The sequence below is a fragment of the Drosophila yakuba genome, unplaced genomic scaffold (assembly GCF_016746365.2).
Source record: "Drosophila yakuba strain Tai18E2 unplaced genomic scaffold, Prin_Dyak_Tai18E2_2.1 Segkk11_quiver_pilon_scaf, whole genome shotgun sequence".
Lineage (NCBI taxonomy): Eukaryota > Metazoa > Arthropoda > Insecta > Diptera > Drosophilidae > Drosophila > Drosophila yakuba.
The window spans coordinates 174,960-196,647 of NW_025048784.1; the positions used below are offsets into that span (position 1 = coordinate 174,960).

General features: G+C 41.5%; 1 protein-coding gene across 1 annotated transcript; it reads right to left on the bottom strand.

Moving 5' to 3' along the window:
- Nucleotides 1–4,032: 4,032 nt before the first annotated feature.
- LOC6539682 lies at nucleotides 4,033–6,651 on the bottom strand. The gene is made up of 2 exons (XM_002086527.4): nucleotides 6,428–6,651; nucleotides 4,033–6,374 (listed from the first exon to the last, which is right to left on the bottom strand). The coding sequence occupies exons 1-2, from the start codon at nucleotides 6,580–6,582 to the stop codon at nucleotides 4,136–4,138; spliced, it is 2,394 nt and encodes a 797-aa protein (XP_002086563.3). The 5' UTR covers nucleotides 6,583–6,651; the 3' UTR covers nucleotides 4,033–4,135.
- Between the last annotated feature and the right edge of the window lie 15,037 nt (nucleotides 6,652–21,688).

The window sequence follows — 21,688 nt, forward strand, 5'->3', positions numbered from 1 at the left end:
CTGTTTTTCTTCAATTTGAAATGCTGCAATATATTTTTTTGTGTGGTGTGGTCTCGGAATTTGAAACTTATCTTTCACACCAATTGTGCATGTTTTGTATAAGTAAAATATCCTTAAATTGCGGACTTTAGCTTTTTCAATTTTCTAGAAGCTTCTAAACATTTGATTTAAATGACAGTCAATTAGTTTAGAGAGATTTGAAGTTGAGTATTTGTATTTACCTTTTGAGTCGTTTAAAAACAAGAGAGAACTATATAGTCCTGTTTTACGACTATCAGATACCCGTTATACAGCGAATAAGTATTTCTTGCGCTGGGTCTCTGTCTCTCGAGTCTGCATGCTGATACACAACTTTCTAGCTCTTAAGCTTATAGTTTCTGGGATCTCGACGGACGGACAGACGCATGTACTGTTTTAATATTACAATTCACAAGTAAGCACATGTAATGGAATATTTATTTTGATTTCCCATTCTATAATCTGGTATCTGGTGCACCCCGAATTCAATTGGAAGATTTTTAGTGCTATGTGTCTGTATTGAAGTAGCTATTGCGAAAATACGCCATAGATATACCATAACACTGTGCCACTCAGGCACGTAGTATTCATTCATACACCATCTAAAAGCCGCATTTTCCCATCAACTGCCAACAATCTCGGGTACTTCCCAAAGTCGCCACACAAAAATGAGGACCTGAGCTTCCCTGGATCCGCTTGGATCCCCCTTACCCCACACTAATGGCACTCTGGTGCTGCTAGCAAAGTCTAAAAATCCGAACAAAAACTGTTTGCCTTCGCTTGCCAAGTCTCTAAACACTTTAGGCAGAAAAGAACAAAATGTCTGAATACTAGGAAGAATATAAGCGAATAAATTTAACGTTATTTAGCATTTAAAGGGATTTTTTAAAATAAAAAGAATGTCTGAATACTAGGAAGAATATAAGCGAATAAACTTAACGTTATTTAGCATTTAAAGGGATTTTTTAAAATAAAAAGACTAGTAAATTGTATAGAGTATGGAAATATGCAATACGGTATTTCAAAAAGTTAGGAGGTATTCACCTATTATTTCACTTATACGCATTCCAGACAGGGCGTATACTTAATGTGTGTTCGGCCAAGACGACGGAACCTATTAGGTCCTGTTCGACGGAAGCGAGCATCCTGAAACAAAAAGAAAAGCCTAAGTCTAGTCCTGGCGCCGAAGCCTACCGACGTCGCCTGGACAGTTCTTGAACTCACCTAGATGTTTTCATTTGGCTGGGGGAATGCAGTGCACTGCCTGTATTAGCCTATACCGAAAAGTTGATTATCCTGCGGCTTTTCATTTTGTCTATTTAAGAAATTCACTTTAAGGATCCACTGGATCCTCCTCTAATGGTTTTGCTATGCTAATTTATCGACGCCTGCTGGCCATTGGAGTCGCCTTGCGCCCCTTACCAGACGGCTTTTAATCCTGTTTCTTATTAATTTAATTATAAATATTATTCTTTTTTACGTTTCCTGTTTATTTTTGTTTTGTTGGTGGCAATTGCTGAGTAACAGGAAATGGAAAACATTCAAATGTAAACATATGCACAGTGATTTGCCGTGATTTTTAGGACAGAGATTTTAGTCAAATGTGCTCTACGATGCGGAAAATGAGAATATTAGTGCATGATTAGTGTATAATAATTACAATTATAATCAGGTGTTACAACTTTTTTCATCAAATAAAAATATAACAAACGGAATTATATAATAATTAATATGAAAATCAAGCTCTGCTTTGTATACCAAACATTGATATCCAATACTCTTTTTCTGTGGGAAACTGCATTCACTTTGCTGACCCAGATGCGTTAATTTACTGATGTAAGACCGAAGAACATCGTTATCATGGGCTCACCCATTTGCCCTCACTTTCGTGCAGAAAAAGTGAAACTCTGTCATTAGGTAAAAGGGACTGAGCTGGAAAGTCTTTCATAAGCGTCTCAAAAATTCTTTGTCTATTGTGGCAAATTCTTAACCATCCAGTTGGCTAACCGTCGTGTAGTTTTGTCCCTTTTCTGTTCCATCCCGTTTCACTCTATTTCTTCGTTTCTAACTGTGCCATATGTGTCCAGGCTTCCAAGTCCTCAAATTGTAACTAGAATTTGATTGTGCCGAGAAATGCGAGTGCATTGATTGGATTAACTTGAGAAAAGCCGACTGCATGTGGCCATAAATGAAATGGAACCCCTTTAAGCCAGGGAAAGCTGTGGATGCAGATGGCCAACAGTGGCATTGCTAAAATTGGGATATCTTTTAACTAGTCGCTTTCGGAAAGCAAAAGGAAAAACGGGACTAGTTAAATTTGAAATAAAATTTACTTCACCAGCTAAACAAATAGAATTGAAGAAAAACAGAGGTTTTATGTCAGAAAAACTGAACTACATAAATCATAATTTCCAAAACTATGTAAGTTGGCAAACCATTTAGAATATGGTAACGAGAATATCGATTTATTTTAAATGTTTTGTGAGATTCTATTAAAAATCAAAGGGAACAGGAATTTTACTATGTACAAGTATATATAATATTATTGTTCTTTAGTTTAAAATTTTAATTAGCCAACTTAATGGCTTTAGTAAGTTGAGTATAAAGCTTTGTGTTCATGCACATTTTTTCATGTAAATAATACTATTGGTGTTATTGTTTCTTGTATTTATTCATGTATTATGCTGGAAGTTGCCTTTTTGGTAGCCCTTCCATTGTTGCTTGCCTGTCTTTCTTTCTGGCTTTGGTTGGTCCTGATTGCAGGTATGTGGCTTACAAGCCGCTTTCCTGTTTTTTCCGGGCCATCCTTTTGGCCTAAGGGGCGACTGTAGCTGCATCCGATTATCTTACGACTTTCCTTCGTCTCCTGCCTTATCTCTGATTTTTATCCTTTTAGCTCAGGAACTGCCTCGATCACGAAGTACAGCTGCTTGTAAGTGCATTCTTAAGCTCAATCAAACTGGATGCTGGGCGAATATGCATTGAATTAAGTGGGCGAAATTCGTATTGGCTCTTGGGCTAGAAAGGCACCAGAGTCTTATGATTAAAATGCCCCGAGCCCGGAATCCCCTATGCCCATAGGTGCATTCCGCTGCAGAATTTAAATGTCCCTTCACCCGAGTGCTTGCGTGTGTGCGTTCGACGTTCAAGTGAAACTTAAGACAAAAGCCAGAGCGCTCGGAATTCTTTTTTCTGTGTCCGCCCTTCCGGGCCGTATTGTTTTTGCTGGCTAAAGCCGTGCAGACATTTGGACCCAACTACTTGAAGTTGTATGCCCCGTTTCCTTACTTATTTTTTCCTTTTTTCTTTCCTTATGGGAGGACTTTATGGCGTATACGTGTGGGTTCCTTTGGGCGCATATTGAAATCCCAGCATAGTTATGACTTTGAAAAAAACTGAGGGCGAAGCACATTTTCTTCTTAGCCCTCAACGTAATGGCAGGTGCCAGGAAAATAAGAGGCTGGAAAAAGCGAGCGTGAATAAAACTGTTATCGGTCTGCGTGCTCAAAAGCGCACTTGATTCCTCAAATCCTTTGTGTATCCCCTTTTAAGCCTTTTGTTTTCCACCAAGACACCAACCAACGCCAAAGCCACAGCAACAAAAAAACTACCCCGGGAGCAACTAAAAAGGGGAAAAAAGTCCCCCAAGTCGACGTCTCAAGCGGCACTTCTTCCGCAAAAAACCAATGAACTTCTGCTGAGACAAATGTTCAAGCCAAGGAAAGGAAACGAAATTTGCATGACTACAAAATTAAAAACTGCTTTGAGGGACAGAAAATATTTGGAGGATACATAGTTATACGGCTTACTTTGCACACCCTGGCAGAGGGTATATTGATACTAGTGAAATGTTGGCTTAGCAATTCTGCAGTATGTATAATCTTTGTAAAATCTATGTTTAATTAAAATCTAATTAATAGCATAGTAACGGGTATCTGATAGCAGAGCAAGAATTCCACGCCTATTCATTCTAAAGAACAAAATAATGATTGAACCGACTTTTGAGCCATTGAATTGTTTACCAAAGCGTTCTCAGCTTTATTATAATTACTATTCTATTTTCGATCACATCCTTACATCATTCTGTTTGTAACTCGTAAGTTAAATTTTTTTTTTGTCAGTCGTAGTCCATTGGTTTCTTTTTGATGACGTCTTTGGTGGCCTTTCGGTGATTGGCCGTAAGAAGGTACAGTTTCTTCAGCATATTATCCGCCTCACCCGTGGTCATGGCAAACACCTGGACCATTCCCGTCTCATGAACACGGGCCGCCACCCCGGGAACTGCCTTGTCCACGTAGTAGACATACTGCATATGGGGCTCTGGAGAAAGAACGCTTAACGCAGTGAACACCGGCAAAGAGATCCCAAATGGAAAGTGGGCGCAGGAAATGAGACGCAGATGTAGAAGCTTGTTTGAGGGGTCGGCTTTGAAGTTCGCCCTCCCAAGGGTCCTAAACATCAGATCCCTTTGTGTTTCGGCAAGCATCGCATGGCCTCTTCCATTGATTATCAAGACACTGCCATCGGACCAAATCCAGGCTATCTGTGTGGCCTCATACCGGATTTGGATCACATCGATGTCGTTATTGTAAACGGCGTTTCTTAGGAACCTAACCGTATTTTGCAGATCCAAGTTCTTATTCATACTCAGTGTGCAATACATTTTGCAAAAATTCATATCGACGTGCATGCAAAATTCCTCGACCTTGCGCCTTTTGGGACGCCTTAGGATTCTAATCCTCTGGAGGCACTGGTCCAAGTGATCTGGCAGAGGCGGAAGCAGAAGACATCTCCTCAAATTCTCCACCGATTTTGATCCAAACTGCTGGTTCCACTTTGAGCGGAGTCTCTTAGCTTGGGGGTCCCTGAACTCCGTCATGGTTTGGTCAATGATGTACTCGAAGTCCTCGAGGAAAACTGTGAAGCTGTTCTGCCATCCAGTCTCCGCTGAGACATTTCTGTTGCTTTCTCCCAGGACTCGGGGCTTCATTTGCTCCTCGCTGATCTCGGTTTCGAAGTCAATGGCCTCTGGTTCTGCAGCAGTTGGATTGTTGGAACCGTCCTCATAGATGAGGAGTTGCACTTGTTGGGAAATGATTTCACTGCATTGCTGTAGCCAACTCTGGGTAGCTTCCTCAGCCTCGGGCCTTGGGGGCAATGTTTTAATGTCTTTGACCTCGAGGATAACTGGCTTTTCTGGTTTTTCCACAATAAATTCAGTTTCTTTCTCTGGTTCCTTTTCTGGAATATTTTCAACGGAAACCTTTTCGTTGGGTGGGGGTTTCCACAACTCAGGCTCTACGGAATCAGGTTTCTGCGGCATTTCGAACACCTTTGGAGAAAACTTTTTCCAAACATCCTTTTCCTGGGAGATAAGATCCTTGGGCTTTAGTAACTCCATCAGAAGATCATGATTCTTCTCATGATCTCTGGCTAGGCTTAATAACATATCAAACTCTTCTATATCACTGTGGGGTTCGTTGAGGCCCTCCGATTTTATCCATTCCTTGAGTGCCCGCTGCTCTTCGATTCCAATGGTGCAGCTAGCAAAGGCGACATCTTCATTGTCCAGAATCCGAGGCTTCTTGGCGTCACTATCGACCTTTCCCTTTGAATCCGAATCTTCTATATCATTATGGGATCCGTTGATGGCCCGCTCCTCTTCGATTCCAATGGTGCAGCTAGCAAAGGCGACATCTTCATTGTCCAGAATCCGAGGCTTCTTGGCGTCACTATCGACCTTTCCCTTTGAATCCGATTCTTCTATATCATTATAGGATCCGTTGAGCCCCTCCGATTCTATCCACTGATCCAAGACCCGCCACTCATCTTTTCCGACTTTCCTCTCAAAACCAGTTTCAAAAGAATTCTTTTTATATCGGTTTTTGTCAACTCGAACTGTTTTCGGAGGAAATTCATTGGAGTTTTGAGATTCCGTTAAACTCGGAGGTGGAGTTTTGGAAGGCTCCAAATACTCCATGCAAAACAAAGGCCATATAGCATCCGAGGGCTTTATAAGCCCCTTCTTCGCATCCATACAGAGCTTCCAAATATCCTCTGACGACAACATTTCTGTATCATACTCATCCACCAAAGGCCCCTTGATGGGTGTCAGCGGTGAGAGTTCTGTATCGACGGTAGGTTTTGGAACAGTTTGACGCACATTTGGAGATATTTTTCCTTCGTTGGGGCATCGTCGACTCTTGACAATGCTTGATGAACTTGGAGGTGGCATTTGCCAGTTTTTGGGAAGCACGTTAGAATTCTCCTCGAGTCCAAAGTCCGGAACAACATTGTCGATGCGGAACTTGGAGGGTATGGGGTTTGGGTGCGGTTCATTTACGGTTCGAAAAGCGCTGAATATAAAATTAAATTCATATTAAATATGACTGTTTTTTTAAGTTCTTACCTGGAGCACGGTCTTTGGATATCATATTCCGAAAAGCCATCTTGATTGTAGATGGGTTCTGTGCTCTTTTTCTTAGGATAGTTTACCGCATCACCGCTGGCCATTTTAAGAAACTGTTGGTCATCATCTACATCAAATAAAGAAGTACGTGGCATTTTGTTAGAAATGTAATCGGACTGAATTTTTAGATGCCAAATTTTTCCACGCACTCTACAACTCAATGGGTGGCAACCTTAAGTTATTTGTTTGAAATATATCCTATCGGAACGACAGAATTGTATATTATCTTTGTGAAAATTATTAAACTATTTAAAATAAAATTTGTATCATATATTGTTTCTATTGGGTTAGGTTTTTATACCCGTTACTCGTAGAGTAAAAGGGTATACTAGATTCGTTGAAAAGTATGTAACGGGCAGAAGGAAGCGTCTCCGACCATATAAAGTATATATATTCTTGATCAGGATTAATAGCCGAGCCAATCTGCCCATCTCCGTCCGTCTGTCCGTATGAACGTCGAGATCTCAGGAACTACAAAAGCTAAAAAGAGATTAAGCATACAGACTCCAGAGACATAGACGCAACGCAAGTTTGTCGATTTATATTGCCACGCCCAATCTAACTCCCACAAACCGCCCAAAGCTGCCACGCCCACACTTTTGAAAAATGTTGTAATATTTTTTCAGTTTTTTATTTGTCTTATGAATTTCTATCGATCTACAAAAAAAATTTTTGCCACGCCCACTCTAACGCCCACAAACCATAAAAATCTGTCAGTGTTGAAGACTCTCCTTCGCACTTCCACTAGCTGAGTAACGGGTATCAGATGGTCGGGGAACTCGACTATAGCGTTCTCTCTTGTATTTTAAATGCAATTTTCTTCTTCATCCAAATCAATATTGTAAATATCCTCATCGTCATCAGAATCGCACTGCAGATCGTACTACACGTTGTAGGGTAGCTTGTCGTTGATCTCGGCCTAAAAGTAGGCACTTAATTAGGCTGTTCTTAAGGTCAGGATTTTAATTAGGCTGTCATGAAGAACATTTCCCCAACTGCATTTTTGGAGTTCAGACTCGGGGTCCCAACCCGAAGCGGTAGCCACTGGGCATTAATTGAGTTTAAACCAGCGAGCAAGAAAGTGCGTCCGAGCTATCCAAAAATAAAATATAGTGATCTCTCAAAATTACAAAAAAAGATAAATTCACAATTCAACCAAAACTCACAAACTTCGATAGAGAAGAAAACCCAGTGAATCGGAAAATTTATATTTCGTTAACTTTAGTGCCAACCCCTAGAGGGTAAGTTTTGTGCGTGTGTTGTGGTTTAGAATTAGAATGCTAAGGGCATAAAATTACAGGTGGCACCTAGGAGAATATTATATTTCAAAAAAAAAATAACCATTGAGGCCAGTGAGACCAGTGAGGGAAGCCAGGAGGTCTATTTCTGGAGTTCATCAGTCAGCAGCGCCACCGTTAAGCGCAAAAACATTATTTAATTGAATTCACTATCTTTACATTATCTACATCTATACATATTCTACCTTGCAGCGCTTTACACATGACTGACTGCTTGTTAAGCAGATCGTCAACAAGAGAGAACGCTATAGTCGAGTTCCCCGACTATCTGATACCCGTTACTCAGCTAGTGTAAGTGCGAAGGACAGTTTTTGGCGGTTTGTGGGCGTTAGAGTGGGCGTGGCCAAAAGTTTTTTGGCAAATAGATAGAAATTTACAAGACTAATACAAAAATGAAAAAATATCAAAACATTTTTCAAAAGTGTGGGCGTGGCAGCTTTGGGCGGTTTGTGGGCGTTAGAGTGGGCGTGGCCAAAAGTTTTTTAGCAAATAGATAGAAATTTACAAGACTAATACAAATATGAAAAAATATCGAAACATTTTTCAAAAGTGTGGGCGTGGCAGCTTTGGGCGGTTTGTGGGCGTTAGAGTGGGCGTGGCAAAAAGTTTTTTTGCAAATCGATAGAAATTTACAAGACCAATACAAAAATGAAAAAATATTAAAACATTTTTCAAAAATGTGGGCGTGGCAGTTTTGGGCGGTTTGTGGGCGTTAGAGTGGGCGTGGCAACCTGAATCGACAAACTTGCGCTGCGTCTATGTCCCTGGAGTCTGTATGCTTAATCTCAACTTTCTAGCTTTTGTAGTTCCTGAGATCTCGACGTTCATACGGACAGACAGACGGACGGACAGACGGACAGACGGACAGACGGACAGACGGACAGACGGACGGACAGACGGACATGGCCAGATCGACTCGGCTACTGATCCTGATCAAGAATATATATACTTTATATGGTCGGAAACGCTTCCTTCTGCCTGTTACATACTTTTCAACGAATCTAGTATACCCTTTTACTCTACGAGTAACGGGTATAACCAGACAAGCAGATCAGCAAAAGTCATTCCGATCGGAAAAATAAATTCTGCCTTATGTTAGGAAACTAATTTAAGTTATTTTGTAAGAGAAATAGTATTCATTTAGGGCATTTCCTTTCTTTTCTTTCCTTCTCCCTTTATTCCATTTTCCTTCCTCTTCCCACATAAGCAAAGGCCCGCCTAAACTGTCGTGAGAAAATAGAATGAAGTAAAAAGAAGAGAGAGAGTACCGCAGTAGGAGAGCAACTCAGAAGAGCAGATCGAAAATAAATAGCTCTCTTAGGATTAAAAGGCGGTGTAAGCTGATTTCTCTTTCACAGGCATCATCGTGGGAAATCCAAAGTGAGTAATATAAATAGATTTTCATAAATGAGAAAGCAGCCGCCGCAAACGAAAATCAAATAATTAGCTACTGCGGCGCTACTTGTTTCCAAGTCCATTGTTTACCAATAATAAATTCAAAAAAAAAAAGAAATATAAAATGGAAATGAAAATTGCTCATGTTTAAAATTACCCTTGCCCCAATATTCGCTTTTCTAAAATCTTAAAAGAATAAAAACAAAAAAAAAAATTTAAAATAAAAATACACATCCCTATATACCCTACTTTCCCTATTCTTAATGCCCTGCCGAGCGTAAATATTTCTTTTTTTGAAGCAAACAAAAAACTTTACATTTTTACATACATATCTGTTGCGATAATATATACATGAACGGCACAGTCCAAAATGTCTTTTAGCAATTTAAATCTAGATGTTTAAAATTTGTAAGTTAGGGTAATCATTTAGGATATGTTGTCTAAACCTGTTCCAATTAAAACATTGTCAGTTTTTAAGTTTATTCTTTGTTAAAAATTAAATTTTATAATGTTTAAATCCGAGTAAATCTCTCTAGGGGTGCCATGCGGCGTTGGAAGGTGTATGTCGTGTAAAATGTAGCATACTTGTAGGGATCACCGGTTATGTTAAATGGTTAGTGGTGGTCAAGGTAGGGTGGGCGTCGACAGCTTAACAGCTGCTGTCGTACGAGTGTGCTATGTCCTTGTTTGTCCTTAGTCTTGTCGTCCGATAGTCCTATAGTGTTTCTTGTGGAGATCAATTCCAAAGCACGCGAAATAAATAAGAGTGTAATACGAGACGAGCAAGTAGTCGCAAAGTCAAATATTCCCCCCCTTTACTCTACCGAGAATTAGTAGCCGGAACCAGCGCGTGCTTGATCGGCCAACAGCAATTTACCATCTGCTCGGGAAAGTTATACTCGTAGTTCGCTACAGTATACTTATTATTTATCATAATCTTATTTTGGCGCCCAAACGTGTGAGGCCCGATTCTGTCATGGTGACAGATCGATCGGGCGAGGCCAGATCAAAAATAAAAATTTTTTCAAACCGTCAATAACATCTGACGATCGTCCCCAAGATCTCCCCAAGTTCATTAACAAAAGTATGTGGTTAAAGCAAAAAAAAAAAAAAATCGCGTTATAGAAATCCGAAAATTGCTTAAATCAGGCAGCAGGAAAAGTATAAGTCATTTGGCTCTTACGCCGCTGAATCAGAACACATATTGTTTTATTATTATTATTATATTAAATTGTCCAATTGTCTGCTGGAAGAGTTTCAGCTATTCAGCTTTAACGCCGCGTCATAATTAGTGCATTTAATGTTTTAATAATTTATTTTGTTATTTTTATTCCTTTTTAATTTTGTTTTGTTCGTTCATCTTTTGTATAAAATTTTTTAAATTAATTAACATCTTTATTTAATATTATTCAGGAACAGGTCAATTAAAGCCTTTAACCTAAATGTTGTCTTAAGTAAATAATCTCTTAATTATAAAATATAATTTGTTTTCATCTTAATATATAGGAATAGGTCAAATTTCGAGTAGTGAGGTTTCAGGTAAATAATATATTCATACTATCATCTTAGAAGCAGCCCAAAATGTCTTCTTTTGAGCCTGCGAATTGGGATAGCCCCCTGTAATCTCCGGGCGAGACGATTACGGTGGGCAGTTAGTCGGTCGTTGTATCTGCTTGAGAAGAACGAGATTTGGTCTTCAACAAGGCTCAGGTTTAAATCATTGTGAAGCGTTTGGCCGCTAACGAACCAGTCACAGCCAGTGATTTGTCTTAATGTTTTGTTCTGGACGGTTTGGAATCGTTTTCGGTGGGACGCAGCCGCCACTCCCCAAATTTGGATGCCGTATCTCCAAGTAGGTGCGATAATTTGCTGATAAATCTGACGCTTGCATCTTAAAGGTAGTTTGCTTTTCTTATTTAGCATCCAGAATAGTTGGTTACGCTTTAGGTTGCACATTTTGACGACTCTGGCAATATGATCTCGGAAGGTTAGGCGTTTGTCCAGTGTGAGGCCTAGGTATTTCGCCTTAGTTGCTTGCTCTATGTCCACATTATTAATGTGTACCGCAGGAGTTGTTTTACGGCGTAACGTAAAGCAAACGTTTACGCATTTGCTTTCGTTAATTTTGATGTTGTTCGCCATGGCCCATTTCTCGAATTCGTTGAGATAAGTTTGCAGCATTTGTGACGACTCGGTCTCACTGTTCGAGGAGCTGAGAAAGCAGACGTCGTCAGCGAAGCTGGCCAGCAGCATTTTGCTGTTGTCATTGGTCATTTCATAATAGCTTGGCTTGGGGATGTCTGCTGTATAGATGGAGTAAAGTATCGGTCCTAAGACGCTTCCTTGAGGTACGCCAGCTGCAATGGCAACATTTACAGAGGTTGCGTCTCTGGACTGGACGCAAAACTCTCTGTTTGTGAGAAACGATCTGATGAGCTCAAACAGGTTGGCTGGCAGCGCTGTTTTGACTTTGGCTAGTAGTCCCGGGATCCAAACTCTATCAAATGCCTGTTGAATGTCGAGGAAGATTCCGTTGCAGTATTCTTTATGGTCATAGGCCTTCAGGATATGATTGACTACACGGTGCAGTTGCTCAATCGTACTGTGGCCAGCTCTGAATCCGAATTGGTGCATTGGGATAGTATCATTGTCTTCTAGATGTATTATAAGTCGGGAAGCTATCAGCCTTTCCATTACCTTCGATAAGGAGGGCAGGAGACTGATAGGCCGGTAGGAGCTTGGATCCTGTTCCGGCTTCCCTGGCTTTAGAATCATACTGATTCTAGCACTCTTCCATTTTTTGGGAAAGTATTGCACTCTAAGTATCGCATTGAATATCAATGTGATAAGTAATAGTGCTCTCTTGGGAAGGATTTTAAGTACTGCGTTGCTTATTAGGTCGTGACCTGGCGCCTTTCGTCTTTTGAGGGTACGTATCATGTTTGAGACTTCTTCCAGACGGATAGGTCTTATTGGAGGTGACATCTGGAATGGGCGCTGTAGTACTTCGTTTATACTGTTGATATCCCCCTCGGATGCGAAATTAAACGCAGTGAATCTGTCGCCAAGGTGTTCCGCAAATGTTTGTACTTGCTCTTCTAAGGAGCGACACCAGTTACCATTGCTGTTCTTCAGAGGCGTAACTTTCTGTGGCATTCTTTTTACTTTTTTGGTAAAGGACCACATATTAAAAGTGGAATCATTAGAATAATCCATATTGGTTAGCATATGTTCGAATTGCGCATTTTTCAATTCAGCCATGGCAACGTGAAGCTCTCTGGCGCATCTATGCCATTGAGCTTTATCCTCAGGACTGTGCGTTCGAATATAACGTCTTCTCAGTGCTCTCTTACGGACTAGCATCTCTGCAATGGTTGGATCAAATCTATTCGAGTGGCGTATGAGGGCTCTGCTATGATTATTTACAGTGTGCATGTTTGCACTCCTCGCCGCATTTGTCACATTGGTAGTGAAGAGGTCTACCGCGTCGTCAATTTCAGCAGCAGAGTTGATCTTAATGTTAAGGCGTATCGATCTACATAGTTCTTCCTTGAAAACAGCTACATTTGTGTGTTTGCTAAGAAGTTGCCTACGTTGAGTGCATTGTGTGGCTTCTGTTTTTAATGTAGTGATGAGAGACAGGTGGTCCGATTCAAGGTCCCAGCTGTCTCTGATGTTTAGCTTGTCGTGTGGAATGTTGCGATAGATTGCAAAGTCTAAACAGGATGGTCTTCGATTTACTGCGCTTGGATAGTATGTTGGTGCTCCAGTCGCCAGGATGTTGGCGTTAATTGAGTTGACGCTAGCGGCAAGTAAGTTACCTCGGTGACAGGTGATCGCAGAACCCCACCATGGATGTTTTGCGTTCCAGTCTCCGCTGATGAATGATCTTGGAAAGTTGAAGTTAGCGAATATGTCATCAAATTCTGATTGAGTCCAGCTGAAGTTTGGAGGGCAGTAGATTGATCCGATGAATATTTGTCCTATACATGTTTGGATTTTGGCACCCACGATTTGGACTTTAGCATGGGCGATTGGCTCAATGGGAAAGTGATTGATCTTTTTGTTAACCAGGATTGCAGCTCCACCCCTGCGACTGCCGTCAGGTAAATTTGAAGTGTAGACTTCATATCCAAATAGTTGAAGGTTGGATGTCTTCGTTTCGGTGAGAAGGAGAATGTCAATATTCTCTCTCTCCGCAAGGTGGCCGATTTCAGTCATTTTGCCGGCAGCACCTCGCGTGTTCCAGTTGAGAATTTTTATTTGGGACATTGTGTGAGTTGCGCGTTAATTGCGACCAGCATCTGCAGCATCTGGGCTTGCATGGAGTGTAGACCCTCGATAGCTTTTGTGAGCGATGCAATTGCCGTTTCTATATTAGATTCTTGTGCATTTTGCTGTTGTGAAACATCTGAGAAGAAGTGCGCATGATTTTTTGCACCGTAGTGATGTTGTTGTTGATTGGCGTCCTGTAGCCTATTTGTTAGGTTTCCTGGTCGTTTGTTTTGTTTTTCCGTGATTGGAAGTGCATTTCTGGCTATTTGAGCATAAGAAACTCCATTTTCATAATGTTTAGGTGTAGAGTTATTGTTTATGCCCACTATTGGAGTTTTCTGTACATTGTCGTTCATTTTGAGCAATTTTTGATAGGATTTGCAGCCACGGAAGTTAGCTGGGTGATTTTCTCCGCAGTGAGTGCAAGTTGCTGGTGCTTCTTTGCTTCTGGGACAATCTGATGATTTATGATATTCACCGCAAGAGACACAGATAAAAGGTCTGTAGCAATATCTTGCAGTATGACCAAACGATTGGCATCTCCGACATTGCACAATGTCGTGCGCTTTTCTGGCTACTTCAATACTGACGCGTTGGCGGCATAGAGATCGTAGTTGGAGTATATCTTTGTTATTTAGATTCTTTTCTACATTAATGAAGAAGAGGTTCATCTTTTCACCGCTCTTGTTGCTTTTTGGGTTATATATTGATTGAACTTTATGCCCCTGTCTGAGTAATTCCTCTTTGATTTTGTGATGGAGCTGTGAATGGTGTAATCCTCGCACAACAACTCTGAATGGCTTCTCGTCTTTCAATTGATAGCAATGGAATTCAATTTTCAGAGTATTTAGTTGTCGTACTACAGCCCTGTAGGTATTAGCGTCCTTGGTGTAGATTCTGTGAGTGGAGCCCACAGAGGATTTGATTTCAATATTTTCAAGATTTGTAACTTCCTCGATAGCGATAAGAAGTTCGTTCACGTTTGTCACGTCCATAAGAACGATTGGAGGTGGTTTTGGACTACCAGTATGAGCAGAGTTTATCGTAGATGAATCAGTTTTACTTTGTACGTTTGCGTTCTTATTATGTACGTTGCTGTCTTTAGCCTTAGAAGCGGTATTAGAACGGTAGGCCGCTGCTTCAGCGCTAGTCGATGGTTCGTCCACACTAATACAGTCCATCTCATCGTCATCTACTGATAGTGTCTCGAACCTGTTAGCTGACACAGGGTTACTGGGTTCTAAATTTCTATAAACGGCACGTTTTCGTTGAATTTTTGGTGAGTTCAATGGCACCTTCCTCTTCTGGCTCTGGATTTTTTGCCATCTAGGTGAATCAGATTCATTGAGGCCCGGTAAAGGGGGGAAGTCTATAGAAGCGCCCAATGCTTTAAGAGGCATAGACGCTGAGCACACGCTACTGCATATGCTGGGCGATGATGAAGTGTAGGTATACATTGGACTATGAGTTGTTATCACAGTACTAGTGACACAGGCTGCATTACTGCTTGATACTGCTATAACATATGGGTCAAGCTTGCCGCTAGTGTCCAGTTCTTCAGCCAGAGTTAACACTCCTGTAATCTCCTCATCCATGACGGCTTCTCTCATAGCTTCGCCAAGAAGCTTCGTTTTCCTAGAGTTTGCCATCTCTCGCGATTATATGCAGATTTGAATGTAAGACAATCACTGCTTTTGTTTCCCCTCTTGTGCAGCTGCTCGCAGTGTGAGGGGGACAGTGATGCCCTGACGGGCCACAAATGCAGTCTATCGCACTACACTTATGTTGTTGTTATTGTCCAACTGCCGACACTGCGCTAGACAGCGCAAAATGAAAATGTTTAGTTAAAATTTTACTCTTACAGTTTTTAAAAGATAACTTATTCGCAGCCTTCTATGACTATGTTAGATTGAAAATGTGTTGTATAAAATTAAAAAAATTAAATGTATAAATTGCCTTTTGTGTTTTGTATAATTTGTCATTTATTAATGAAATTCAAAAGGTTAATGTACATAGGATGTTAAACGTAGGACTAGTGAAAAGTTCACTAGGATTTCAAAGAATCAAGGAACCACTTGTTGCCCTTTGCCTTGTGTTGAGCCAAGATATTTGTTTTTTATGTCAAATACAACATCCTTCACCTTCCATTCTAGTAATTTTTTGTTTTAAATCAGTAGTGTCAATAGCGTACATTTAAACCACGTCAGGACTTTAGTAACAAGGAATTTTACACAACGATACCTGAAAACGATTGCATGGCAACCCGATTTTTATTTGTTTATTTATTTTCTTTTACCTTATTTTTGTGTTCTCAATTATATATATAATAGGATAATTTTTTTAATAATAGTCCACATTATTTATTTATTTATTTTATTATATGTTCTTGAGTGTATAGTATAGGTAAAGCATAGGTTCATTAGAGATGCCACTAGCACACAGCACCGAAGACTTATCTGAAATTGTCGAAAATATAAGCCACATCTGCGCTAGAACTATTTCTTATCCTAGCCAAATTTTAACCACCAGTTGCGGACACGAATTTCACTGAACTTGGTTTACTGCGAAATCGGGGAAAAATAAAATCTGTCCTGTCTGCTCTAGTTCCCTTTACAAACAAACATTACATTCAAACATTGGACGGTAATCTTCAACTCGTGGCTCAAAATGCCAGTACGTTATTCGGGGGTATTGCGAGCGAGTGGTATTGGCGTAACCATAAAAGTGTAACCGTTGTGCGCTGGTATGAATTATGCGCCGCACTCAAAAGGCAATTTAAGGACGACCGAACTGACAGAAATATCAGGGCCGAGATAGACCAGAGAAAGCAACGCGGAAGCGAATCATTCGATGATTTCTACCGGGTAATCGCAACTCTTGCGGATAGACTATCGCAGCCCATGTCAGGAGGAGCTATGGTTGAAACCTTACGAGCCAATCTCTAACCCGATATTCAGCACGAAATTTTATACGAGCGTGCCGTTACCGTTTCCGAATTAAGAAGGTTGGTTAGGACTCGGGAAATTTTTATGCAAAGCGTAGGGAAGCCTCAGGGGTTTCCACAACGCCAGGTACCCAGGCGACAGGTTTGCGAGGTCCAATGTCAGATCGAGTCAGAATCGGAATTCGAAGATCTAGAGGAAGATCTAGAGTTAGCGGCCATGGAATTGCAGTGCTGGAACTGCCAGGAAAAGGGTCACAGGTATCAGGAGTGCACCGCGGATAGACGTGTCTTCTGTTATGGTTGCGGTAAAGCAGATACTTATAAGCCGTCATGCAGTAAATGTACTAGTTACGCTCCAAAAAACCAGCAAGGGCGTGCCACAAGGGCACGCAGACAGATGGTTTCGAAATCAACGATGACAAACTAAACGATTTCAACCAAACTAGTAGCAGCGTATCTACAACCTTTGAGGTGGACCAGGTCCAACAAAAGCTAGAGGTCACAGATCAAAAGTTCGCAGGGAGAAAAGAAAAAAACTAAGAAAGGAAGAACAGAAGGCTGCTTCTCTCAGCCATGGTGGGGCAACTTCGCGACGTTAGGCCGTATGCTCAGGTGAAAATGCTAGGAAAAACAGTAGTGGGCTTATTGGATACAGGGGCATCTGTTAGCTGCATAGGTGGTAGTCTGGCCACAGAGCTGCCAGGTCTAAATATTTTATGCCAAAAATTTACCGCAGATGTTAGAACAGCCGATGGACAATCTCAAAAAATTACCGGCCGAGTAACCTGTAAGTGTCCTTCCGAAACGAGAATAAAAATATCACCTTCTACGAAGTTCCATCTTTAGCAGGGGATCTCTATTTAGGAATAGATTTTTGTAAGCACTTTCAGCTGCTACCCGAAGCTTTCTGTGGCAACAACCAAGTAGTGGCAGCCTTCGGCTCGAGAGCTTACTCAAAGCCAGCAGAAAACGCTGCTTCAGGTTGTTCAACTTTTCCCGTCGTATGCCTTAAAAGGATTAGGAAGGACCCAATTGATTACCCACTCCATTGATGTTGCTCAAGCAAAGCCAGTAAAGCAAAGACACTATGCCGTATCGCCTGCAACAGAAAAACTGATGTACGCCGAGTTGGATAGGATGCTCAAGTTAGGGGTTATCGAAGAGCCATCCAGCGCTTGGTCCTCCCCAGTAGTCCTGGTGCAAAAACCAGGAAAAGTTAGGCTTTGTATCGATAGCCGAAAGTTAAATGAGGTGACGGTAAAAGATGCATACCCCATGCCCTTAATAAATGGAATATTGAGTAGACTTCCTAAAGCTAAATTCATTACTACCTTAGACCTTAAGGATGCATTCTGGCAGATCCCGCTAGACCGAAGCTCCAAGGACAAAACAGCGTTTACCGTGCCGGGGAGACCCCTTTACCAATTTGTGGTTATGCCTTTTGGGTTATCAAATTCTCCTCAGACTATGTGCAGGCTGATGGATAAGGTGATACCCGCAGACTTGAGAAACGAGGTGTTCGTTTACCTGGACGACCTACTAATAGTCTCTGACACGTTCGAAAGACACATAGAAGTTTTGCACGAGGTTGCCTCTTATCTTCAAAAAGCCAAACTAACCAGAAATGTGGAGAAGAGCAACTTTTGCATCAAAGAAGTAAAATATGTTTGGACCAAGGAAGCTCAGGAAGCCTTTGAGGGGCTAAAGGAAAAAATGTGCACTGCCCCAGTTTTACACAGCCCGAATTTTGACGCACATTTTTCCATTCATTGCCATGCAAGCAATACAGGAGTTGGTGCAGTCCTGATGCAGCAAGACTCGGAAGGAAACGAGGTTCCGATCTCCTTTATGCCTCGGAAGCTGAACAGGCGCCAATCAAACTACACGGTGACCGAAAAGGAGTGTCTGGCAGCCGTGTTGGCAGTAAAAAAAATTTAGGGCATATGTGGAGGGTCAAGAATTTAGTATTATCACGGATCACGCTTCTTTAAATGGCTTATGTCCCAGGGAGACCTAAAATTACAAGGGTTTAAGTTTAAAATAAGCCATAGAAAAGGCAGTCAGAACGTGGTGCCAGACGCCCTGTCAAGGACCTTTACAGACGACCTATCCGCTTTCGAAGTAGCAAGTTTAGTGAATATGGAGGCCAAAGCATTCAGAGGAATAGAGTAAGAAAATTTAAAGTCAGCTGTCTCTTCAGGAACACCAAGATTGTTGGATGTCAGGATCAGCAACGGGTACTTGTATCGCCGCGCGGAAAGCGCTGCAGACGAAAAGGTTGGAGATGAGTCTTGCTGGAAACTTTGGCTTCCCAAAGAATTAGTTCCCGACTTGCTAAAAAGAGCTCATGAAGATCCCATGGCAGCCCACTGCGGAGTAGCTAAAATGTTGGAGAAACTAAGAAGATATTTTGTTTGGCCAAATTTAGCAGCAGATGTCAAGGAATTTGTCAACAAGTGTGCGGTGTGTAAAACTACCAAACACCCCAGTCAGGTCTTAAGGCCACCCTTAGGAAATACTGGTCATTCAGACAGGATCTTCCAAATCCTTTATGTCGATTTTTTGGGACCGTATCCGCGTAGCTCAGAAGGGAATCTAGGATTGTTCACAGTCGTCGATCATGCTTCAAAATTTCCATTTCTTAAAGCCGTAAAAAAGTTTACATCGGAGGCTATCTTTCCCTTCCTGGAAAAGGAAATCTTCCACTGTTTTGGCGTTCCGGAAACAATCATTTCCGACAATGGGGTACAATTTAAATCCGTGGCTTTCAATTCCCTATTAGAACAATATGGCGTGTCGCATTTTTATACCGCTATTTATGCACCGCAAGCCAACGCTTCAGAAAGGGTCAACAGATCCGTTTTAGCTGCTATTAAAGCTTACATAGACCCAAACCAAAAGAGCTGGGATAGTAAGCTCAGTAGCATCTGTTGCGCGTTGAGATCGAGTTTACACACAGCCCTTAAAACATCTCCGTACAGAATGGTGTTTGGGCAGCACATGATAGTAGACGGGAAGTCGTACCGAATTATTAGAGAACTAGGAGTGCTGGACGATAGAACGGTGCAGTTTGATAAAGACGACTCGAGGGATATATTCATGGTACCGCCCAGGAGGCGATAGACCTCCAAAGGCAAAGAAACGAGCGGTCATACAATTTGGGAAGCCGAGAGGTATCTTATAGACGTGGGCAGGAAGTGTACCGACGGAACTTCCAGCAAAGCAATTTTTGCAAAGGGTTTAGCTCAAAACTGGCTCCGGTCTTCATAAAATCAAGAGTTCGGAAGAAGCTAGGAGCGGCTTATTACGAGATCGAGGATCTCCAAGGAAGGGTTGTAGGCAAATACCATGCTAAAGACCTACGGCAATAGAAAGTATCCGCCCGACAAGCTTGAATCTTCCTTGTGGTAATACCTTACCCCAAGTTAGATTTTGGTAGGGGGGAATTGTAGGGTAGCTTGTCGTTGATCTCGGCCTAAAAGTAGGCATTTTTCCCGACCTTAAGAACGACCTAATGTTCTTAAGGTCGGGAAAAATGTTAATTAGGCTGTCATGAAGAACATTTCCCCAACTGCATTTTTGGAGTTCAGACTCGGGGTCCCAACCCGAAGCGGTAGCCACTGGGCATTAATTGAGTTTAAACCAGCGAGCAAGAAAGTGCGTCCGAGCTATCCAAAAATAAAATATAGTGATCTCTCAAAATTACAAAAAAAGAGAAATTCACAATTCAACCAAAACTCACAAACTTCGATAGAGAAGAAAACCCAGTGAATCGGAAAATTTATATTTCGTTAACTTTAGTGCCAACCCCTAGAGGGTAAGTTTTGTGCGTGTGTTGTGGTTTAGAATTAGAATGCTAAGGGCATAAAATTACAGGTGGCACCTAGGAGAATATTATATTCCAAAAAAAAAAAAACCATTGAGGCCAGTGAGGGAAGCATAAATTGCCGACCAGGAGGTCTATTTCTGGAGTTCATCAGTCAGCAGCGCCACCGTTAATCGCCACATTCGCTTATCAGCTTTCGTCGCGATCGGTCGATTAGCAATTCTTTAAACAACAAGTGATCTCGTGGGTGTTCTTATCTCGCTCTTATCGCTTACAAATCATTTAGACATCGCCCACGCGGTGTCCGCTGATTGGTGCAATGAAACTCAGATAACAGAGTACAAAGCGCACTTTACTTCTCTGCCCTAGGGGCTAGAGCTTACCTCACGCTCGCTCTTATTGCTGGCTTGAGTTAAGTAATAAGAACAATAACCAAAATATGAACTGTGGTGATTAACCTATTTTTTGTAATAGAAAAATTTGATTAATTAAAAATGGACAAGAAAACATCATCTAGCTCAGAGCCCTTAGTAAGGTCATTTGACGCTGAAAGGATGAAAGAAGTTGCTGGTAAGACACCAGCTGAAATACGCGTTATAATCGCAAGAGACATAGCCTTAAATCTACAAACGCCACGTACTGAATTGAATAATTCATATGCAGTTACGACGAGCTCTGCCACCTTTGTTACTAGCACAGTCACAACGTCCGTTGTGAATACTACTATAACAAATACAGTACGTTCCCAACCTGGTACTAGTGTTTGTTCTTCAACGTCTTCGGAAGCAGCACCTTGCCATCCCTCAAACGGCTATTGGTTCGAATAAGTGCTCGTTCCAATCACTTATATCTGTGGGCAGAAAGCGTAAAGGGAATAGTTGTCAGAAAGACAAATCCAAGAAGCAGGCTCCTCAGCCGCAGAAGTTCCCATCTAAAGATGAGGCACGCTCCCTGCCCACACTAAGTAACAACAGATTTGCAGCCTTGGCTGATGAAACATGAAAAAATCATGCAAGTAGATCTGTCTGAAAGTAGCTCTGATGAAGAGGAAGCAACTCCAGCTGCTGATATTAGAAGTAGGCAATCCTCAAAAATGGTTAAGCCTCCAGCCATTTGTGTCCCAAATATTAACAATCCCCACCCATTGGAGCAGGCGCTTAATTCGTGTACTGGTGAAAACAACTATACGCTACGTACTTCAAAATTTGGAGTGTCACGTATATACACGGCCAACTCTGAGGCCTTTCGTGCCGTTGTAAGGAAATTAACTTCCCTCAACTGCAAGTTCTGGCATCACCAACTCAAAGAGGACAAACCCTACAGAGTTGTACTTAAAGAAATGCATGCAAGCGTTCCCAGGGCACAAATCGAGAAAGCATTTGCTGATCTTGGTTACGAAGCTCTAAACATATACTGTCCGAGAAAAGGAGACTCGCATAGCGAACAAATTTGTGATGGAGATG